This window comes from Ictalurus furcatus, chromosome 15 (genome assembly GCF_023375685.1).
Source record: "Ictalurus furcatus strain D&B chromosome 15, Billie_1.0, whole genome shotgun sequence".
Lineage (NCBI taxonomy): Eukaryota > Metazoa > Chordata > Actinopteri > Siluriformes > Ictaluridae > Ictalurus > Ictalurus furcatus.
The window spans coordinates 16,029,215-16,049,683 of record NC_071269.1 but is presented as its reverse complement, the minus strand read 5'-3'; the positions used below and the strand labels follow the sequence as shown (position 1 = coordinate 16,049,683).

General features: G+C 41.6%; 1 protein-coding gene across 2 annotated transcripts in view; it reads left to right on the top strand.

Annotated features, from left to right (window-relative positions):
* flna (filamin A, alpha (actin binding protein 280)) overlaps positions 1-20,062 on the top strand; it is a 31,105-nt gene extending 11,043 nt beyond the window's left edge. The window contains exons 3-47 of one of the 2 annotated variants that reach the window (XM_053642936.1): positions 1,391-1,642; positions 1,972-2,069; positions 2,963-3,110; positions 3,224-3,420; positions 3,544-3,706; positions 3,842-4,042; positions 4,702-4,839; positions 4,928-5,054; positions 5,211-5,347; positions 5,460-5,656; positions 5,751-5,864; positions 5,999-6,142; positions 6,288-6,411; positions 6,512-6,672; positions 6,754-6,844; positions 6,949-7,118; positions 7,238-7,355; positions 7,468-7,730; positions 7,832-8,150; positions 8,334-8,507; positions 8,629-8,791; positions 8,890-9,050; positions 9,146-9,313; positions 9,420-9,543; positions 9,857-10,013; positions 10,096-10,285; positions 10,904-10,927; positions 11,797-12,044; positions 12,387-12,473; positions 13,205-13,304; positions 13,403-13,543; positions 13,629-13,757; positions 13,863-14,036; positions 14,165-14,326; positions 14,478-14,681; positions 14,772-14,924; positions 15,006-15,128; positions 15,367-15,633; positions 16,137-16,274; positions 16,412-16,527; positions 17,313-17,445; positions 17,992-18,168; positions 18,282-18,500; positions 18,696-18,899; positions 19,021-20,062. In XM_053642936.1, the coding sequence (XP_053498911.1) occupies positions 1,391-1,642; positions 1,972-2,069; positions 2,963-3,110; positions 3,224-3,420; positions 3,544-3,706; positions 3,842-4,042; positions 4,702-4,839; positions 4,928-5,054; positions 5,211-5,347; positions 5,460-5,656; positions 5,751-5,864; positions 5,999-6,142; positions 6,288-6,411; positions 6,512-6,672; positions 6,754-6,844; positions 6,949-7,118; positions 7,238-7,355; positions 7,468-7,730; positions 7,832-8,150; positions 8,334-8,507; positions 8,629-8,791; positions 8,890-9,050; positions 9,146-9,313; positions 9,420-9,543; positions 9,857-10,013; positions 10,096-10,285; positions 10,904-10,927; positions 11,797-12,044; positions 12,387-12,473; positions 13,205-13,304; positions 13,403-13,543; positions 13,629-13,757; positions 13,863-14,036; positions 14,165-14,326; positions 14,478-14,681; positions 14,772-14,924; positions 15,006-15,128; positions 15,367-15,633; positions 16,137-16,274; positions 16,412-16,527; positions 17,313-17,445; positions 17,992-18,168; positions 18,282-18,500; positions 18,696-18,899; positions 19,021-19,205 (7,283 nt within the window). In that variant the 3' untranslated portion in view covers positions 19,206-20,062. The remainder of the gene's footprint in view (positions 1-1,390; positions 1,643-1,971; positions 2,070-2,962; positions 3,111-3,223; positions 3,421-3,543; positions 3,707-3,841; positions 4,043-4,701; positions 4,840-4,927; positions 5,055-5,210; positions 5,348-5,459; positions 5,657-5,750; positions 5,865-5,998; positions 6,143-6,287; positions 6,412-6,511; positions 6,673-6,753; positions 6,845-6,948; positions 7,119-7,237; positions 7,356-7,467; positions 7,731-7,831; positions 8,151-8,333; positions 8,508-8,628; positions 8,792-8,889; positions 9,051-9,145; positions 9,314-9,419; positions 9,544-9,856; positions 10,014-10,095; positions 10,286-10,903; positions 10,928-11,796; positions 12,045-12,386; positions 12,474-13,204; positions 13,305-13,402; positions 13,544-13,628; positions 13,758-13,862; positions 14,037-14,164; positions 14,327-14,477; positions 14,682-14,771; positions 14,925-15,005; positions 15,129-15,366; positions 15,634-16,136; positions 16,275-16,411; positions 16,528-17,312; positions 17,446-17,991; positions 18,169-18,281; positions 18,501-18,695; positions 18,900-19,020) is intronic. The other variant, XM_053642938.1, reaches the window with a different exon arrangement.
* The last annotated feature ends 407 nt before the right edge of the window (positions 20,063-20,469 follow it).

Genomic DNA, 20,469 nt, shown 5'->3' with positions numbered 1-20,469 from the left:
CAGAAACCAAGCTGAATTCCTGCAAACTTTGGAGAGGTTATTGTGGTTTCTAGAACACACTCTGGAGAAGGCAAATTCAAATGTATTGTTTAACATGGCAGCAAGAGTGTTGAATAAGTAGTGAGGGTCATGAGCAGGATGAAATGTTCTGAGATCTTAAAAATATACAGTTCGTTTAGGTGTCTATTTAAGGCTGTTTTGTCTACGATTTTTCTTATGTGCTAATCGGTTAAGGGTGCTTTTGGTTCAGCTTGGTGAACATTGCTGTTGGGTAATGGGTTTGGAGTGAAACGGCATTTACTGATCAAAGGAAGCTATGCAAATCTTCAGAGCCCTACCCTAGGGCACATATGCATGGGCTGGCATGTAGCTGTGGACCAATGTGTTGTCCACTCTGCTACAATTCCACAACAATGATGAATTGATTCGAGCTCCATTTATTACTCTTTGGGGAGGGGAAGCAATAATGTGGAGTACTGAAAGGGCCTCATCTATATAGATTTAAGTGTTCTCAAGCAAACATGTTCAGTTGAATCAAGACCTCAGCCCACTCCAAAAGTATTGCTGCACTAAAATCTGATAATGACTCGCACTATCTAAGAAGCTTGGGCTATATGCATCTCGGCCAAGAGTAGATTGTTGTGGCTTTATATATATATATATATATATATATATATATATATATATATATATATATATATATAAAATTATTGTAATTCTGCATTAGTGCTTGCAACTGGGGAACATTGTGGCTGTTTGCGCTCTGATGGGTGTGTGCTTCATTTGGTTCAGAGAAATGGAGAAGTATGACTAATGGTTCTCATGGCCAGTCTTTGCTGGGTTTAGATCTTTGTGTGTTTATTTTAAAACTGGGTGGAGAAGGGTAACAAGTTTTGCTTCTCTGCTGGTACATATGTTGACCTTGCTGGTGGCCACTGTTGCATGATTTCTCACAAAGATGAGAAAAGGCATTTTGCATTAAAACAATCTGCAGGTAGTTTCATGCCAAAAATCTGCATCTATGCATCATCTAAAACAATCTATGCAGTTTAACTGAAATCATGGTGGATTTTGAGAAAAATGTGCAGATGGTGAAGACTTCCCTTCTTTAAAAGCATTTTTGAATGAGAGATTTGTCATTAAAATAAATTACACTACTTTATAAAATATAAAATGATTTCATCTTTGGAAAAGGCCATGAGGGAAAATGACACAGCTTTGTCTATAATGTCTAGCTTTATATATATATATATATATATATATATATATATATATATATATATATCATATATAAAAAAATTTTATTTATTTATTTTTAAATATTTGCTTAGTATATGTAATCACTTCTTTCTCTTTGACTAACCCCCCCATCCCCCCACCCCACTCCCAGACAGTAAAGCCATTGTGGACGGGAACCTGAAGCTCATCCTAGGGTTGATATGGACCCTCATTCTGCACTACTCTATCTCCATGCCCATGTGGGACGAGGAAGAGGACACAGACGACGCCAAGCAGAAAACACCAAAGCAGAGGCTCCTGGGCTGGATCCAGAACAAGCTGCCCGAGCTTCCAATAACCAATTTCAGCCGCGACTGGCAGTCAGGCAAAGCTCTGGGAGCATTGGTGGACAGTTGTGCCCCAGGTAGGTCACTGAGGTGGGTGGGGGAGATTGGAGGAATTAAAAGCTATCTTGGTTCAGACATCTGGCTATCTGACACCTCAGTCAACTAATGTTTACATTTTTGAGAGAGTTTGCGTAGTTCCGTTATTTGAGTTGATGGTGTAGAGAGAATTAAAAATACAGCAATTACAAATCATTCAAAAGCAGTGATATTGGAAAGAAGACAGCATTACAATGAAGTGTTTACAAAACATCTAATAAGAAGTTAACAATCAACAATGTAAACACTAATCTAATTGCTAGTTAATGATTTAGAGTAACCATATATGAAAATGTCGTTAACTCTTCAGGTCTGTGTCCGGACTGGGACTCCTGGGATCAGACAAAGCCTGTGGACAATGCACGTGAGGCAATGCAGCAGGCTGACGAGTGGCTCGGTGTTCCTCAGGTGACTAATTTTTCATTGTCTGAGGATAATCCTACATATCACTAGGGCTAAAATGATTCAAGTAATTTGAATGCAAATAATTTATTAAAATTCTCTGCTTCCAAGCTTCTTTTTATAGGATGTGTATGTGGTCTATGCAGTGGCCTGCTCAGACTATAATTACTATTGCAGAAACGCTCACTTTGGCTTTCATACTTTTCCTACAGAAAAGAGTTAACCTTTTTTTTAAAAAAAGTTTTGATTACATTTTATGCTCCTCTTCTACAGAGTCATTTTAAAAACCTTATAGCTTCATTGAGAGGAAAAATCATCCCTATGTTCCTGAAATTCAGGATAACATTACTGGGTACAAGGGACCTTACTTTTCTGTCATTTAAAAAAAAAAAAAAAAAAAAATTCAGAGTAAAATTGGATGTTTTCAATTTGTATGATTTTTAATGCTGATACCCATTGGAAAACCCTTATGCCTAGCAAAGTAAATAAACAACCACTGTATTTTCATTACTCTTTGCTTTCTACAAAGGTTTTAATGCAGTACCTGGTTAAAAAAAAAATTGGGTTGATTTTTTTTAAACTGATTTTTGCTACTACAGAAATGAAACCAATGAAGTTTTGAAATAGGCTTCTTTTTTTTAACCATCTGTGGCGCATTGCGTGCTGTCAGTTACAAGTGTGGTTGGTAAAGTTTCCTGCTGTCGCATGTCATGTGCCAACCAACTAATGCCACAGACTGGCATGTGGTCTCTAAGGTGCCTGTCTCCAAGGTGACAGTCTATGTTATGACTCATTTTGTACAGGCCGTTTTTGTTTTTTTGGGGTGTGGGGTTTTTTTGTTTTTTTTTGGGGGGGGGGCGGTGTTGATTCATCTGCTTACACCTGTTTCTCTCTACCAGGTCATCACTCCAGAAGAAATTGTTGATCCCAATGTGGACGAACACTCGGTTATGACATACCTGTCACAGTTCCCTAAGGCAAAGCTGAAGCCTGGCGCCCCACTACGCCCCAAACTCAACCCCAAAAAGGCTCGTGCCTATGGACCAGGTACACTGACATTTGTCATTTTATTTTCCGAGTATAAAGCTCGTAGAAAACAACTGTTGGGTTATTCAATAGATATCCATAGGCGTTGCATAGAACTCTCTTCCTCTTTTTAGGCATTGAGCCTACTGGTAACGTAGTGATGAAAAAGGCTGTGTTCACTGTGGAGACAATCAGCGCAGGCCAAGGAGAGGTGCTGGTTTATGTAGAAGACCCCGCAGGCCATCGTGAGGAGGCTAAAGTCACTCCCAACAATGACAAGAATCGCACTTTCTCAGTAGTCTATGTTCCTAAAGTAACTGGGCCACATAAGGTAATTGGGTCCTATCTGAATATAATGGAGGCTTGATAATGGTCATTGTCTAGTAGATGTGCATTATAGGATGATTTTTTACCCATTACATTCTTAATCTGTGACCTTTATCTTGTATTATAGGTAACGGTGCTGTTTGCAGGCCTGCATATTTCAAAGAGCCCATTTGAGGTGGAGGTGGGGATGGCTCAGGGTGACTCCAGCAAGGTTACTGCCCAGGGACCAGGTCTTGAGGCTGTGGGCAACATTGCCAACAAAACCACCTACTTTGATGTATACACTGCTGGTAATAACAGAAATGCAGATTTAAGCACTTTAGGTCATTTATGTCAGACTTGTGTTAAATGGCTCTCAACAATCAGTTTGGGGTTGTAGCGTTGAAGAGAAATTATATTTACAGAAGATTCACTTTCATTTTCAGGTGCTGGAATGGGAGAAGTTGAGGTGGTCATTATTGACCCCAGTGGCAAGAAGGACACAGTGGAGTGCCACATTGAGGATAAAGGCAATAGCAGCTACCGTTGCACCTACAAACCCACCCAGGAGGGCCAGCACACAATTTACATAACATTTGCTGGGGGCCAGATCTCGAAGAGCCCCTACACGGTCAGCGTTGGAGAAGGTGAGGAGCCAGTAGGGAAAAGGTAGCAGGAGTGTGGGTTGCAGAGACAAAGAGCAAAGAGTCCTAGAAAATACATTTGTCTTTTACTACACATGGTCCATCTTTGTGTTTTTCTCTTTCTTATATTTCCTGGTCTATTATTTTCTTCTCCCTCCTGAAGGACAACTGTTGCTGGTCTTTCTTCCTATTTTTTTGGATCAGCCTGTTGACCTCTGATGTGCTTTCCTGTCACCTTGGATCTTTTGGGTACTTTGCTTGCTGTTGACCTGCTGCATGTGACTTTTCATGCAACTCACTCATACTGTCCCCTTTTGAAAACCGACGTTCATATTATGTTATTGCCATTGCTTTGAAACTATGGGGCATCCCCATGACTCGGTGACCCTTTCAGCAGTTATCTTTTACAGAATATTAATAAAACATTTTATCGCTCATTACAATAAAACTCCCATTTCCTTTACTAATATGACATGCTGCTGTTTTAGCCACATTTAACCATGCTTGGTACAGATATGTAGCTCTGGAACTTGCAGTTCCTTATCTCCACTGCACCATGCCTGGAATTTCCTGACTACTTCTAAAAGCCCAACCATTCAGAGCATTAACTTGCATGTTTGAAGTGTGATATGTTAATCACTTTGTCTCATGTCCCTTTGCAGCATGTAACCCCAGTTTGTGCAGAGCCAAAGGCCGTGGTTTGCAGCCCAAAGGCCTGAGGATCAAGGAGACTGCAGAGTTTAAGGTCTATACCAAAGGAGCTGGCACTGGAGAGTTGAAGGTCACCATCAAAGGGCCAAGTGAGTGAAGTGCTAGCTGAGTAGCAACTATGCCTGATTGTGTTTTCGATTATACTGATTATGATCTTTGTGCCTGTGTATATTACAGAGGGTCTGGAGGAGCCCTGTAAGAAGAAGGACTTGGGAGATGGAGTCTATAGCTTTGAGTATTACCCCACCACACTTGGAAACTACATCATTACCATTACCTGGGGTGGCCAGCATATTCCTCGCAGGTTAGAATATTTGATAATTGTATTGATTGTATCTAGTCCCAATTCCAAGATGGCAAAAAAAAAGATGTTCTAAATCTTATGTCTTTCCTTGTTCTCCCTTCCTATCCCTGTGTTTTTTGGGGTTTTTTTTTTTTTTCCTTTTCTTTCTTGTTTCAGTCCATTCGAGGTGAAAGTAAGCAGTGAGGCTGGGCCACAGCAGGTGCGGGCATGGGGCCCAGGCTTGGAAGGTGGCATTGTTGGCAAATCTGCTGACTTTGTGGTGGAGGCAGTTGGAGATGATGTTGGCACTTTAGGCAAGTTTCGCTAGCACTTTGTATTTCTGATTCTTAGGACACTTTTGTAGTTCTAAGTGTCAGCTGATGCATGTTCACCCATTTCAAATTTAATGCTTGACTTCCTGTTTAGGTTTCTCTGTGGAGGGCCCATCTCCAGCCAAGATTGAGTGTGATGATAAGGGTGATGGCTCCTGCGATGTGCGTTACTGGCCCACTGAGCCAGGGGAGTACGCAGTGCATGTGCTTTGTAAAAATGAGGACATCCAACACAGCCCCTTCATGGCTGAGATCAAACCAGCACCAGACAGAGACTTCTTCCCTGACAAGGTACAGAGATGTGTTCCATGTCTGCTAGCCAAACTAACTGCTGGGGAAGGGAAGGGAGGCATTTCACTAATCTTCTTGCTCATTTGTATTTCAGGTGAAGGCCTATGGCCCAGGACTTCAGAGCACTGGTCTAGCGGTTGGCAAGCCAGCAGAATTCACAGTGGATGCCAAACTGGGGGGCAAAGCACCTCTAAAGATTCAGGCCCAGGTATGTATCTGTATCCTTTTTTTGTGTTTGAGCATAATTGTATATAGAAGGATAATGGTTTATTTGTTGTTTTTTTTTGTTTGTTTGTTTTTTTGTTTTTTTGGGGGGGTTTTTTTGGTTTTTTTCACTGTCAGGACCGAGATGGAAATCCAGTCGATGTGCAAGTAAAGGATAATGGTAATGGGACATACAGCTGCAGTTACACCCCTCGCAAGCCCGTTAAACACACAGTCATGGTGTCCTGGGGTGGAGTCAATATCCCGGAAAGCCCATTCAGGGTCAGTCAATGTGGAAATCAACAAAGACATTTTTACACAGAGGATAGAATTGTACAAGGTTTAAAAATAAATAAATAAATAAAATTTATTACTGTTGTGGTTTTGTTTGTTTAATGTTGCTGGATTCTTCTTTTTAAACCTGTAGATGACTATTGGAGCTGGATGCCATCCTAATAAGGTGAAAGTATCTGGACCTGGTGTTGCCAAGACTGGTCTGAAGGCTTTTGAACCAACATACTTCACTGTGGACTGTGCAGAGGCTGGTCAGGGTATGACCATATTCATTTTAGCACTCGTGACTTTTTTGGTTAATCAATTCATTCTTCTTTGTCTCCGTAATATAAGATACATGACTTCATGTCTCTGTAGGTGACATCAGCATTGGGATTAAGTGTGCTCCTGGTGTTGTGGGACCAGCTGAGTCTGACATTGACTTTGACATAATCAGAAACGATAATGACACCTTCACAGTTAAATACACTCCTCCAGGAGCTGGCAGCTACACTATCATGGTGCTGTTTGCTGATCAGGTAACACATACATGTGTGTTCATGTGTTGGCATGCATATAGGTTGGTGCTGCTTGTCTCTGATGTACGTTTTGTCTTTTAGCCTATTCCAATGTCGCCAGTCAGAATTAAAGTGGATCCCTCTCATGATGCCAGCAAAGTCAAAGCAGAGGGACCTGGTCTTAACCGCACAGGTGATGAAATGAAACAAAACATATAATCACATTGAGTAGTGTCTTAACCTTCAAGTGTGCAAAGAGGTTATTTAAGCTCTACACTCCCTTTTTATCCTCCTCAGGTGTAGAACTGAACAAACCCACTCATTTCACTGTGAATACGAAGGGTGCAGGCAAAGCCAAGCTGGATGCTCAGTTTACTGGGCCCAACAAGGGTGAGGCAGTGCGGGACTTTGATATTATCAACAACCACGACAACACTTATACTGTCAAATACACTCCAGTGCAACAGGTAAGTACACTTTGTGGTAGAAAAATAACAAAAGCAAGTTGAGTTTATATAAAAATAAGTAAATAAATAACCTTGGCCCTCATTTATACAATTTTGTCAATTTATTTTTTTTTATTCAGGGTAATTTGGGTGTGAATGTGACCTATGGTGGTGATGCCATTCCCAAAACTCCCTTTGCTGTGCCTGTGGCTCCTTCCCTTGATCTGAGCAAGATTAATGTTGCAGGCCTTGGCGACAGTATGTCATGACAGCCCTATTTCCTTTGACCTTTTCAAATGCGTTTCTAGAAATGGTTATTCTCTAGTTCTTTTCTGAGTTAACTCTTGCATCTTGTTTTTTTTTACCTCAGAGATGATTGTTGGAAAAGACCAGGAGATTACAGTCAAATCAAAGGGTGCAGGTGGTCAAGGTAAAGTTGCTGCAAAGGTGATTGGACCTGGTGGTAAATCGGTGCCCTGTAAGGTGGAACCAGGGTTGAGCCCAGAAACCAGCCAAGTTCGCTTCATCCCCAGAGACAAGGGACCTTATGAGGTGGAGCTCACTTACGATGGTGCTCCCATCCCAGGAAGCCCCTTCCCTGTGGAGGCCGTAGCTCCCACTGACCCATCTAAGGTGGAGCAGTGTTGCATTTCAGATAAATGCTCAGATGTTTACCCACTCTTCAACTAATGGATCTTTTTTTTCCCTGACCTTTTTATTGCTTGTGTCTGCAGGTCCGTTGCTCTGGTCCAGGTTTGGAGCGAGCTAAGGTTGGTGAGACTGGCCAGTTTGTGGTAGACTGCACCAATGCTGGCCCTGCCGAATTAACCATTGAGATCATCTCTGATAATGGAACTGAAGCAGAGGTGCACATTCAGGATAATGGAGATGGAACTTATACCATAACCTACATTCCCCTGTACCCTGGCGCATACACGCTTACCATCCGCTATGGTGGCCAGGATGTGCCAAACTTCCCATCAAGATTAAATGTGGAGCCAGCTGTTGAAACCGGTGGTGTGAAAGTCTTTGGACCGGGAGTTGAAGGCAAAGGTAGTTTTCTGGACCCAAATACATTTGAGGTTCCCCATAATCACCATCTTGTAGGCTTACTTGGTGTAATAGGTTTTAAGTATGTTTATGAATTTGCATAAATTGTGAATTGTATACAATTGTAGACAAAATCCTAACCTTTTTAAAGATGGTTCTAATTTCCTTGGAATTGTTGTCTTGAAGGGGTTTTCAGAGAGGCTACCACAGATTTCACCGTTGATGCTCGTGCCCTAACAAAAACTGGTGGCAATCACATCAAGACCTGCATCAACAACCCATCTGGTAACTGCACTGAGGCTCTTATTAGAGACCTGGGAGATGGTACCTACAAAGTAGAATACACTCCCTATGAAGAAGGTAAGCCTTAGGTCTTGTGTGTACTTGTAATGATAAAGTAATTGAAGTTGAATCCATATCTGGGTCTTGATTTGGTTAATTCAAGTTTAATGTTGGCCTAATAAATATTTTCTCTGGGCAGGTCCACATAGTGTAGAGGTTTCTTATGATTCTGCTCCAGTGCCCAATAGTCCATTCCGTGTGCCTGTAACAGAGGGTTGTGATCCTGCACGTGTGCGTGTGCATGGCCCAGGACTGCAGTCTGGAATCACCAACAAACCCAACAAATTCACTGTGGAGACCCGGTTGGTGTTGAAGTAGTTTCTACTGTTGGAGAATTTGGTCTTTTTTTTTTGTTTGTTTTTTGGTCTGGTACTTGATTCCTCTCTCAATGTCTGTTTAGTGGGGCTGGTACAGGAGGCCTGGGCCTGGCTATGGAGGGACCATCAGAAGCAAAGATGTCCTGCACTGATAATAAAGATGGCAGCTGCTCTGTAGAGTACATCCCATATGAGCCAGGGACTTACAACCTTAATATTACCTATGGTGGAAAACCTGTCACTGGTTAGTATTTTCTTTTTCTCAAAAGTTCTGTTTTTTTTTTTGTTTTTTTTTCCATTTGATAAGTGACACGTTTCTTCCACTGTTTGCTCTTATAGGAAGCCCATTCTCTGTGCCTGTTCATGATACTGTTGATCCCACTAAAGTCAAATGCCAAGGCCAGGGTCTTGGGACCAATGTACGAGCTAATATCCCACAGGTCTTCACTGTAGATGCCAGCAAGGCAGGAGTAGCTCCTCTGCAAGTCCGAGTGCAGGGTCCCAAAGGTGAGGGAGGGCTTCATGTTTCCACCATTATAAATGATTCAACATGACCTAGAATATTATTTACCATTAACTGGAATATACTTATTTTTGCATGCGTCTTGTGCAGGTGTTGTGGAACCAGTTGAGGTGGTCGATAATGGAGATCAGACTCACACTGTAAGCTATGTGCCCACCAAAGAAGGGCCATATTCCATCAATGTGCTGTATGCTGATGAGGAGATCCCACGCAGGTACACATCTATTTAAGTGATTCAGTATTCAGACTAGTCATCACTTTAATCAGACCCTATGTCCCATTTCATGACACAGCCTCACAGTCATGCATTCTAATTGGCTGGGAAGGATTGCTTGGTTCACCTTAGTTCCCAAAAGACTCGAGTGATACTTGTTAGTTGAGGTAACCTATGACACATTATAGTTACAACTGAGGAAAACTCAAGTTTGCTAGTGTTCAATGGAAGACATTTAGCAAGGAGTAAATGTTTTCATTATCCCTACTTCACCATTTTTCTGTCTCTCATACACATCCCTTCTCCATTATAGCCCTTATAAGTTGAAGGTTCTGCCCACACATGATGCCAGTAAGGTGCGTGCCAGTGGACCTGGTCTTAACACTACTGGGGTGCCTGCCAGCCTGCCAGTGGAGTTTACCATTGATGCGAAGGATGCAGGAGAGGGACTTTTAGCTGTCCAGATTACTGTAAGTGCAAGAAATGTTTTGAATTGTACTAGATGTAAGATGGTTGGATAGTTCATTTTCATCCCTGTCTTTTTTTTTTCAGGATCCAGAAGGGAAGCCCAAGAAGGCCAACATTCGTGATAACCAGGATGGGACTTACCTAGTCTCCTATGTGCCTGATATGACTGGTCGCTACACCATCCTTATTAAATATGGTGGTGATGAAATCCCATATTCCCCATACCGCATTCGAGCTCTCCCTACAGGAGATGCCAGCAAGTGCACAGTCACAGGTAGGCCCTTCAACACCAGTCCTCTGATCCACTTAAGGTTTCAATTGTTGTTTTTTAATAGACTTTTTAATAGACATTATGCACATTTTCCTAGTTCATTGTGATTGTGTAGTTGTACAGAAAGGGTTCAGTGTAAATATTAAGGTCTGTACACCAAAGCAGTATATTCATAATGAATCAAGAGGTTTGTTTCCACAACAGAACTAAAGGTCTTTTGTGGATCATGATGGGAAAAGCTTAAAATATTTTGAGTACAATAGATTGATTAATTCTGCCATAGGGGAACTATTGTAAATGACTTATTTGGCACTTTTTTTTTTTTTTAAACACCCATTTGAGGTTTGGATTGTCTTAACTTGGTGCTCAAGCTGGACCGTTAAGAAACCCATTACAAATGGGTTTCTATAATTCTGTTTGGTGTCTGTGTGTGGTTCCCAGTTCTGTCATCCACTTGGACACGTCACTTTTTGTGCAGAGCTGCTCACATTCCCAGCACACTCTATTCACCACTTGGTTTAAATGTTTTTTGTTTTTTTTCTTTTTTGAGCACATTTTATTGTATTTTGTTCTGACTTTTACTTTTCACTTTTTCACTCTCTGCTTCTCACGGGCTCACAGTCTCAATCGGAGGTCACGGTTTGGGTAAGCGCTTCGATAAATGTCTTGCTCCGGACTCGACTCTTTTGCATGCAGAATGGCAGCGTAATGCTTTGACAGCATACACTGTGTTTTTATAAATACATAGTGTGTGTTTTTTGAGTCTGCTGAAGTAGTCCTTAAAACTAATTAACACAGGAGAAGAAATTTATGCATTTTAACACGCATTGAGGACAGCTGTTCTTGGGTCAGGGACTTGGTCGATCCTCTTCGTCAACCCACCCCCCACCCCCCCGCCTTTTTATTTATTTATTTTTTAATGGCATAACGGAGCATGTTGTGTTACTGAAGACAGACTAATAACTAACTTAAGCCTGATTTTCCTATGGCTGAATGGTGGAATGTGCCATTAAGGTTACTGAAATAAACATTTGTATAAACATTAAGATTTTTTTTTCTTTCCTCTGACAGAAATTCTATATTAATGATCTTTATAATAGGCTCATACCAGTTAGACATCTGAGGTAACAGACACATGAAAGGCTGCTTTCAATAATTGGTCAAATCAGCAGACTGCACAATTGTGTAAATGCAGTTTTATTCCAGTTTATCACAAATGAGGGCTGCTTTTTTCACTTACAAATCTGCCAAATTTAGTGTATTAAAGCTCAAGATTGTGTTCTGGATGTGTAATTGTGAAAGCTGCACCAAAACATTCAGCCAGTCTGAATTTCAACCTTTCGACCTCCATTTCTTCCTCTGTCTGTTGCCACAGTGTCATAGGTTTATGCTGAGGCAGAATGCATGGTGGAATGAATATTACTATAGATGAGTTAAATAGTTCAATTTAAGTCGAGAGGAAAAACCCACAGCTGCAACCAGACTTTTGAAGGTAATTTTTTGGTGTCCACCAGGTGCTGGAGTCGGTCCCACTATACAGATTGGGGAACAGACTGTCATCACTGTGGATGCTAAAGCTGCTGGGAAGGGGAAGGTGACCTGCACAGTGTGCACTCCAGATGGTGCAGAGGTGGATGTGGACGTGGTTGAGAATGAGGATGGAACATTTGATATCTTTTATACAGCGCCTCAACCTGGGAAGTACGTCATCTGTGTGCGCTTTGGAGGCGAACACATTCCCAACAGTCCCTTCCAGGTCATGGTATGTAGACTTTTTTTTTTTTATTATTATTATTTTTTTTTTATTATTATTTTACTTCCACCTTAACTTTGGAAAGAATACCTGTCTTGTTCAAACATAAGTCCTCTTAAACACTCACAATAGGCTTCTTTAATTAAATGAACTTTTTTTAAAATGGCTTTAAATACCTTTAGTGGGTTCAGGTAGTTTAAGGTTTGTGGTATTCTGGTGTCTGAGACTTTAAGGTTGCAAACCAAGTCCGAGATTTCATACTTAATAAGCAACTTCCCAGACCTGATCTTTACCAGTATAATGCCTAAGTTTTAGGATTATTTCACTCTTGATTGTGTCATCCTGTCTCAGGCTTTGGAAGGTGCCTCCCCTGACCAACTTATGCAGCAGACGCAGGTCCCGCAGTACGCCTACGCGCCCAACAGGGGCCAGCCATGGGTACTGACACTTACCCCACCACCCCCTTTCCTCCCTATCCATTATGTCCACCCTCATTTGTCCCTCAACATTCTCTCTCATCTCCATTCTCGTCCTGTGGGTGTAGGCCCTACCCTGTTTCATCTAACTCCTAATTTGTTGCCATTCAAATAGTGTCTGCCATTTTGAAAGCAATAAATGTGGAAGTCTGCATTTAACAAAATGGCTGGATGTGTGTCGGACGTTAATGCTGTTTGTCGGGTGCTGCTATTTGCTGAGTGTAATGTGGTTTTGTTCAGATTATTGGTTCTTTCCTGTGGTGTGTCCCCATGAGTCACTTGTCCTGTCTGCTTGGCTTTCACTGCTATTGTCCAGACTTGCGAATCACAAACATGATTTGAGCCTTTATTCTCCTCTCATGATGTCCATGTTGGTGGCTATATCATCCTTGTCATTACCATCATCTTTTCCTTTGTTGGGGATGTAATTCTGACTACTTTTTTTTTTTTTTTTTTTGGAAACATCAAATCATTTGTCATTTAAAATTGTTTGAATTAAATGATTAAAGGTATCAGTGGTATTCATATTTTGATCTTTTATTTCTTACTGTAAATTTAGATACTAGCTATCCAATTGAGCAACATTTCAAACCAAATATGATTTTATTTCAAATGTAATGAGAACCTTTTATGGTTGAATAAATCAATTGAGAATTTGTACTCAGATCTTTATACTCTCTCTCTGCCTCCCAGGCAACAGACAGGGCTATGGGAATGAACGGACTGGACGTGGCTGGACTGAGACCTTTCGACTTGGTCATTCCATTTACCATCCAGAAGGGAGAGATCACTGGTAATTTTTTGAAGATTTTATATTCTACTCTTTGGCCTCAGCATGTAAGAGACACATCTGGGGATAGTCTTTAAATTTTGATACCTGATCATCTTCAGGTGAAGTAAGGATGCCATCTGGGAAAGTGGCCAAGCCAGACATCGCAGATAACAAAGACGGCACGGTCACAGTGAAGTACGCTCCCACTGAGGCTGGACTGCATGAGATGGACATCAAATATGATGGAATACACATTCCAGGTACAGCATGCATACTAGGACCTTTAGAAAGTACATTCAGAAAATTAACTCTGCCTAACGCCAACTGATTTTATTTCCCTGACAGGAAGTCCGCTGCAGTTCTATGTGGATTATGTCAACAGTGGTCATGTAACTGCTTATGGTCCAGGCCTTATTCATGGCATGGTCAATAAGCCTGCAGTTTTCACTGTTAACACCAAGGATGCTGGAGAAGGTACAGTGGTATTTTTTTTTTTTCCACATTCATGGAACTTGTTTGTGGAACATTTGTGGATAGTAGGAACTGAGCTTGTGTTGAATTACTGTGCTCTTTAATCAGGTGGCCTCTCTCTGGCCATCGAGGGACCCTCAAAGGCAGATATCAGCTGCACTGACAACCAGGATGGTACTTGCACTGTGTCTTATCTCCCTGTTCTACCTGGAGACTACAACATCCTTGTCAAGTATAATGACAAGCACATCCCTGGTAGTCCCTATGTGGCAAAGATCACAGGTCAGTAACTCGGCTATGCAGACAGGGAAGGAGAATCTACCTTGAAGAGTGTTACCCATTTAGTGATGTAATGACAGGACCATGGAGATATCAGTACAGTGTTCTCATGCCAGTGTGTTTGTCCACAGGGGATGACTCTATGCGCATGTCCCATCTAAAGGTGGGCTCTGCTGCTGATATCCCATTGGACATTGGAGAACTGGACCTGAGCCAGCTAACTGCCTCCCTCACCACTCCCTCTGGTCGTGAGGAGCCATGTCTGCTCAAGATGCTCCGTAATGGACATGTTGGTAAGTGTGGTTATGATATTTACTGTAGGAGTAATTGCAGGAATTCAAAGTTCTTCTGCTCAAGGTTTCACCTGTTGTCTATTTTAATATGGACAGTATGTGGTAAACTATAAATGCCCTAATTTTCTGTTTTTCTATCAACCTTTCCCAGGTGTCTCCTTTGTGCCTAAAGAGATAGGAGAGCACCTTGTGAACATTAAGAAAAATGGCCGCCACATTCCCAGCAGTCCCATTTCCGTCATGATCAAGCAGTCGGAGATTGCTGATGCCAGTCGTGTATGTGTATCTGGCCAGGGTCTTAGCGACGCTCGCACATTTGAGCCAGCTGAATTCATCATTGATACCAGAGATGCAGGTATGTTTTCTTTGAAAGTACTTAAGGTAACTTGTGGTTAGATTCATTGAAGTCCTTGACATGAACTGACCGATGTGATTGTTTGCCTAGGGTATGGAGGCCTTAGCCTATCCATTGAAGGGCCAAGTAAGGTGGACATCAACACTGAGGATCAAGAGGATGGAACCTGCAAGGTCACATACTGCCCCACTGAGCCAGGAAATTATATCATTAACATCAAGTTTGCTGACCAGCATGTTCCAGGTGTGTCATATTTTATAAACTGGTTAAACTGGTACAAGTAAATATGCATTTCTAACCCCTTTTTTCTCCCTTGTTTCACAGGCAGTGCTTTCACAGTGAAGGTGACTGGAGAAGGCAGGATGAAGGAGAGCATCACTCGCAAGAGAACTGCTGCATCTGTCGCCAATGTCGGCAGCCAGTGCGACCTGAGCCTGAAGATTCCCGGTAAACACCATCAAACCTTTTCTTAAGCTGCCAGTTTACGTTTGCTCCTTTTGTCAGACACTTTTTATCCAAAGAAAAATACACTTGAGCCACAATTGCGAATTCAGATGACTGTGGCACAGGGATTTGATCTCACAACCTAGTAGCCCAGAGCCTTAACCACTGAGCCACCACTGGAACTGCACCTACTTCAGTTACTGAATGTATCTGACTTTTTAATAAAACGTCTGTCTTGTAGAGATCAGCATTGCCGACATGACAGCCCAGGTGACTAGTCCATCTGGGAAAGTGCACAAGGCGGAGATCATGGAAGGAGAGAACAATACTTACTGCATTCGTTTTGTTCCAACTGAAATGGGTGTTCACACGGTTAGCGTGAAGTACCAGGGGCAGCATGTACCAGGATCACCATTCCAGTTCACTGTAGGTCCTCTGGGAGAAGGAGGGGCTCACAAGGTCCGTGCAGGAGGCCCTGGACTAGAGAGAGCAGAGGCTGGAGTTCCAGGTGGGTGGACCAATGTAATTAGCAGAAGGTAGATACAACTGCACACTACTAGCCACATCTGAATCCAGATACTGAATTATTGTGATGAATTAACTCACCTTGTAGGGCCTGGTTAATCATCAGGCAAATTGTGAATATTATAGTATATTTGCACTTGGGGGGGGGGGGTGTACTGTTTAGCATGCTGGCACTGGTAATGGTTTTCATCAGAGGCATTTGCATTGCGTCCATGTTTGACATTATTAACTCTGTAAATGCCGTTTGCCATTGCAGTTTATTTCAGTTCTTTTTTTTTTTTTTTTTTTTTTTTTTTTTGGACACTTCATCTCAAGCAGTTAGTGTGGTTTAATTTATTTATCTGCAAAACTGACTTTTTTGAACATGCTGTATTGCATGTTTTTAATATAAAATAGTTTACGCTGGTACGTTTTAAAAATGTAAAGATGATTCTATATATTTGTGATTGAAAAGAAATTGACCTTTTCTCATCCTGCTTCCTTCAGCTGAGTTCAGCATATGGACTCGCGAGGCTGGAGCTGGAGGCTTATCCATCGCTGTGGAGGGACCCAGCAAAGCAGAGATCGCTTTCGAAGACCGCAAGGATGGCTCCAGTGGTGTCTCCTACATTGTCCAGGAGCCTGGTGAGAGAGTGGCAGTCCTGTTTAAACCTTGCACTCCTGGGTTTTCTCGTGACGTGCAATATAATGGCCGTTAGTGATTTGTATATTGCTTACTCATTTTTTTTTTTTTTTTTTTTTTTTTTGGACTTGCTTTGCAGGAGATTATGAAGTGTCTATCAAGTTTAACGATGAGCACATCCCTGACAGTCCCTTTGTGGTGCCTGTTGCCTCACCTTCCGATGATGCTCGTCGCCTTACTGTTGCCAGTCTTCAGGTGAGGCTTCGAGGAAGACAGACATTTGTCCACCCCCAAACAAGTCCCAGGCGACACTCGGCACAGCAGCACAGAAACTCAGCTACAGCACTTGTAGTAAAATCATGGGGAGAAGGGTGAAATGTTCTGAATTTTTGTTGTTTACTATAATCAGACACTTTTTGTGTGGTTTTTGTTTTTTTACTCATTCCATGTGAGTAAGCAGGAGAAGAATTGAGTTCTTTCTTGCATATCCATATTTGTAAGAAAAAAAATGGCTAGCTTAACATTTAACCAGCGAGATGGAATGTTGATAAATCTTTTTAGATGTTGTTTCACTCAGATATTCATTATAATGTTGATGGTAATTCAGTGAAGATGTAGATCTAACGGTCTTGGTGAGAATGTTTTGCTGCTGCTGTGTTGAGGGTTGATGGGGGTTTGAGGGATACTGCAGGACTGTTTGTATTTCTCGTGCCTTGTCCTAAAGGCTCCCAACAGTTTTACTCCCTCCCTACATGCCCTGCAGGGATGGAGGCCAGGGGCTAAAGAGTTAAAGAGAGCTCTCTTCTCCTAGTGTATTTACATGTCTGCTCGTTTCTGCAATAATAGTCTTTATTGGGACTTGTAATGTTCTCATTTAGCCTCTCTTTAACTCTGTTAGCCTGAAGGTAAGCAATGTTAGTCATACTGCTATAGAATTTTTAGCCTAGTACTTTGTTATATCCAAGGGCTTTACTTAACCAACCCTGCTGTGCTGTGTATTCTATGTCTAGTTGATTTTGTGAAGTGTTATGTGAATACAGGAGTCCGGTTTAAAGGTGAACCAACCTGCTTCTTTTGCTGTGAGTCTGAACGGAGCAAAGGGCGTTATAGACGCTAAAGTTCACAGCCCATCAGGGGCATTGGAAGAGTGCTGCGTCACTGAGATCGATGAAGGTAATAATCGTGTAGCTCAGCTTTCTTGAGTGAAGAGTAACGATTTCACTCAAAGTATTCTATAATGCAGGGGTGGGCAGTCCTCTCCAGAAATGGCCAGTGTGGGTGCAGGTTTTCATTCCAACCAAGCAGAAGGCCACACCTATTGAAAGCCAAGATCAACTGATTAAACAGGTGGAATCGGGTGTGCCTCCTGTTTTGTTGGAATGAAAACCTGCACCCACACTGGCCCTTTCCAGATAAGATTGCCCACCTCTGCTATAATGCAAAAGTGTCTTGCTGTTTGTTGCACGTCTGTAGGACTTGTACATGCCCAAGTTTATATGAAATTCTCCGTACGATGTCATACATGCAAAAGTTTAGAGGTTTTTTATTTATTTATTTTATGGCTAAATGGTTAAAACTGCTTTTAGTCATTGACTATTATCATTCACTTTTGAATAGATGAACATGACATGCAGTACAAAGTATGTTTTACTGATGATCAGTCAACTGATTTTGCACCCTCCTTCCATCATCTTATTTTTTTCTTTTTAACTCTCACAGATAAGTATGCAGTGAGGTTCATTCCCAGGGAAAATGGTTTGTACCTGATCGATGTGAAATTCAATGGCTCTCACATCCCTGGAAGCCCCTTCAAGATCCGTGTGGGAGAGACAGGCCAGGCTGGAGACCCAGGCATGGTGTCTGCTTATGGGGCTGGTCTAGAGGGAGGCATCACTGGTATGTATATTCACCTTGTGTCTGTGTTCTGCGAAACCTGCGGGTTGAGTTTGCCGTTAGTAACGAAGTGTAAAAAATTGGACTTTTAAGTGCTTCTTTTACTTCCTATGTAGGATCACCATGTGAATTCATTGTGAACACAAGCTCAGCTGGTCCTGGAGCACTGGCTGTGACTATTGATGGACCTTCAAAGGTGAAAATGGACTGTCAGGAATGCCCAGAAGGATACAAGGTCACCTACACACCAATGGCTCCTGGAAACTACCTAATTTCTATTAAATATGGTGGACCCTACCACATTGTTGGCAGCCCTTTCAAAGCAAAAATTACTGGTGAGAAATGTAGATTTAATCTGTGACCTTTTCCCAGTAAAGTGTTTTCCCTTAAAGCAGATAAAACATCTTTTTGGAAATTATTGTCTTGCTGGATGTGTTGCATTTGTCTCCTAGTGGTGTTATATTGCTTTATTTATTTATATTTTTGCATTTATGTTTACTTGTAGTTTCAATGATTGTTTTCTTGCTCAGGTTCCCGTCTGGTCACTAGCCACAGCATGCATGAGACCTCTTCAGTATTGGTTGATCCTGTGACCCGCAGCTTGTCCTCCACCCAACAGGCAGCACCAGGCTGGGGCAGTTCCGATGCCAGCCGTGTGGTGGCTAAGGGCCTGGGGCTCACAAAGGGCTTCATCAACCAGAAAAATAGCTTCAGTGTGGACTGTAGCAAAGCAGGTATGTCTTTGTGACAGACAAATTCCTACTGTATGTCAACCTGACAAAGATGGATTTTTGTCTGACAAGCCAAATAAAACTTCACCATTTACTGAGTTACTGTATTTTCCTTATTTGACAGGACGAAACATGCTTCTGGTTGGAGTGGATGGTCCTAAAGTACCCTGTGAAGAGATTCTGGTTAAGCACCTTGGCAATCGGCTCTATAATGTGTCCTACCAGCTGAAAGAGAAGGGCGAGTACATCCTGGTGGTGAAATGGGGTGATGAGCATATTCCTGGGAGCCCATACCACATCACTGTCTAATGCCAATGCCTCAAGTAGAAGCAGCCATCCACTGCAAGACTCCTGCATCCCAGATACATAAACACTGAATATTCTCTTGCTGTCTTTGTTCTTTAGTTTGTACTACTTTCTTTGTTGATTCCATACTCTTAGCACAGACTGACTGTCCCGTCCTGTCCCCCCAACCATTGCATTCAACCGTACTGTTTAAGCAGGTGCAGGTTATGATGGCTCTCATTCTTCAAGGTCTACACCAGTGAGTTACTGATTGGACTTAATATCACTGCAGCAGTGTGCTTGCTTTTTTTTTAGAATAAGAGCTAAAATGTCATTAGCAGCAGACAGGAGGAAGTGTTGCATCCTTTGAAAGAGCACACATTGCCTTGCCAATGTGTGACAGGACAGTAGTACGTAATAATACCGCTTGTGGCTTTTACACAACAGGTTCAGAACTGGTGCCAGTTTTGTGGTTTTGCCCATTTTCTTTGGTGTGACTTCTATTTTCCATTGCACTTTGTAGAGCTGAGCACTGTCACCTTTCAATGATAACCTTATCACATCAGACTGAGTTTTAGGACATCTGTGCCAATCATAAAGTAAATAAAAGGGAAATTATAGATTAATTGGGCCAAAGAAATTAAGAAGGATTTTGTCAAGAATTTTTCTTGATTTTATAAATGCAAATACTCACTCAAGGTTTCATTTTTCCTTTGGAAAGATTTCTCCCTGTTGCACTTGCTCTCACTCATCTGACTCATTTCTTTGTCCTTGTATAACCAGTATTGCAGAAATGAAAAAAAAAAAAAATCTGTTTTAAGGCTGTTACAGTATTTTGATAACCAATAAAGTTTTGTCCTAAGTATTTTTGTCAATCCAAACTTGCAGCTTATCTTGCTTTAGACGTTTCTTTGACAGGCCCACAACCATAAAATTTTCAACTCTTAATGCTGAAGCTTCACCAATCACTTGTATTTAAGATGGTTTTCTTCTTACTGTAATTAGCACATAAATACAGATCAGTTAACCAGTATCAATTAATCTCAAGGAACACAATATTACTTCAAACATCTGGCATCCTATCCATGGTTTATTCATGCCCAATGTTCTTGTGAAAAGTTTCAGATCCAAGTGGTGAGGGGATACAATATTACTAAACTACAATCCCTGGCAGAAAATTATGGAATCGCCACTCTTTGAGGAATACTCGTGGCTTTTTTACTTTGTAGCAAATAAACAAATCAGATATGACTATTTTTATTTAATAACTGAACATTCTGGCTTAAAT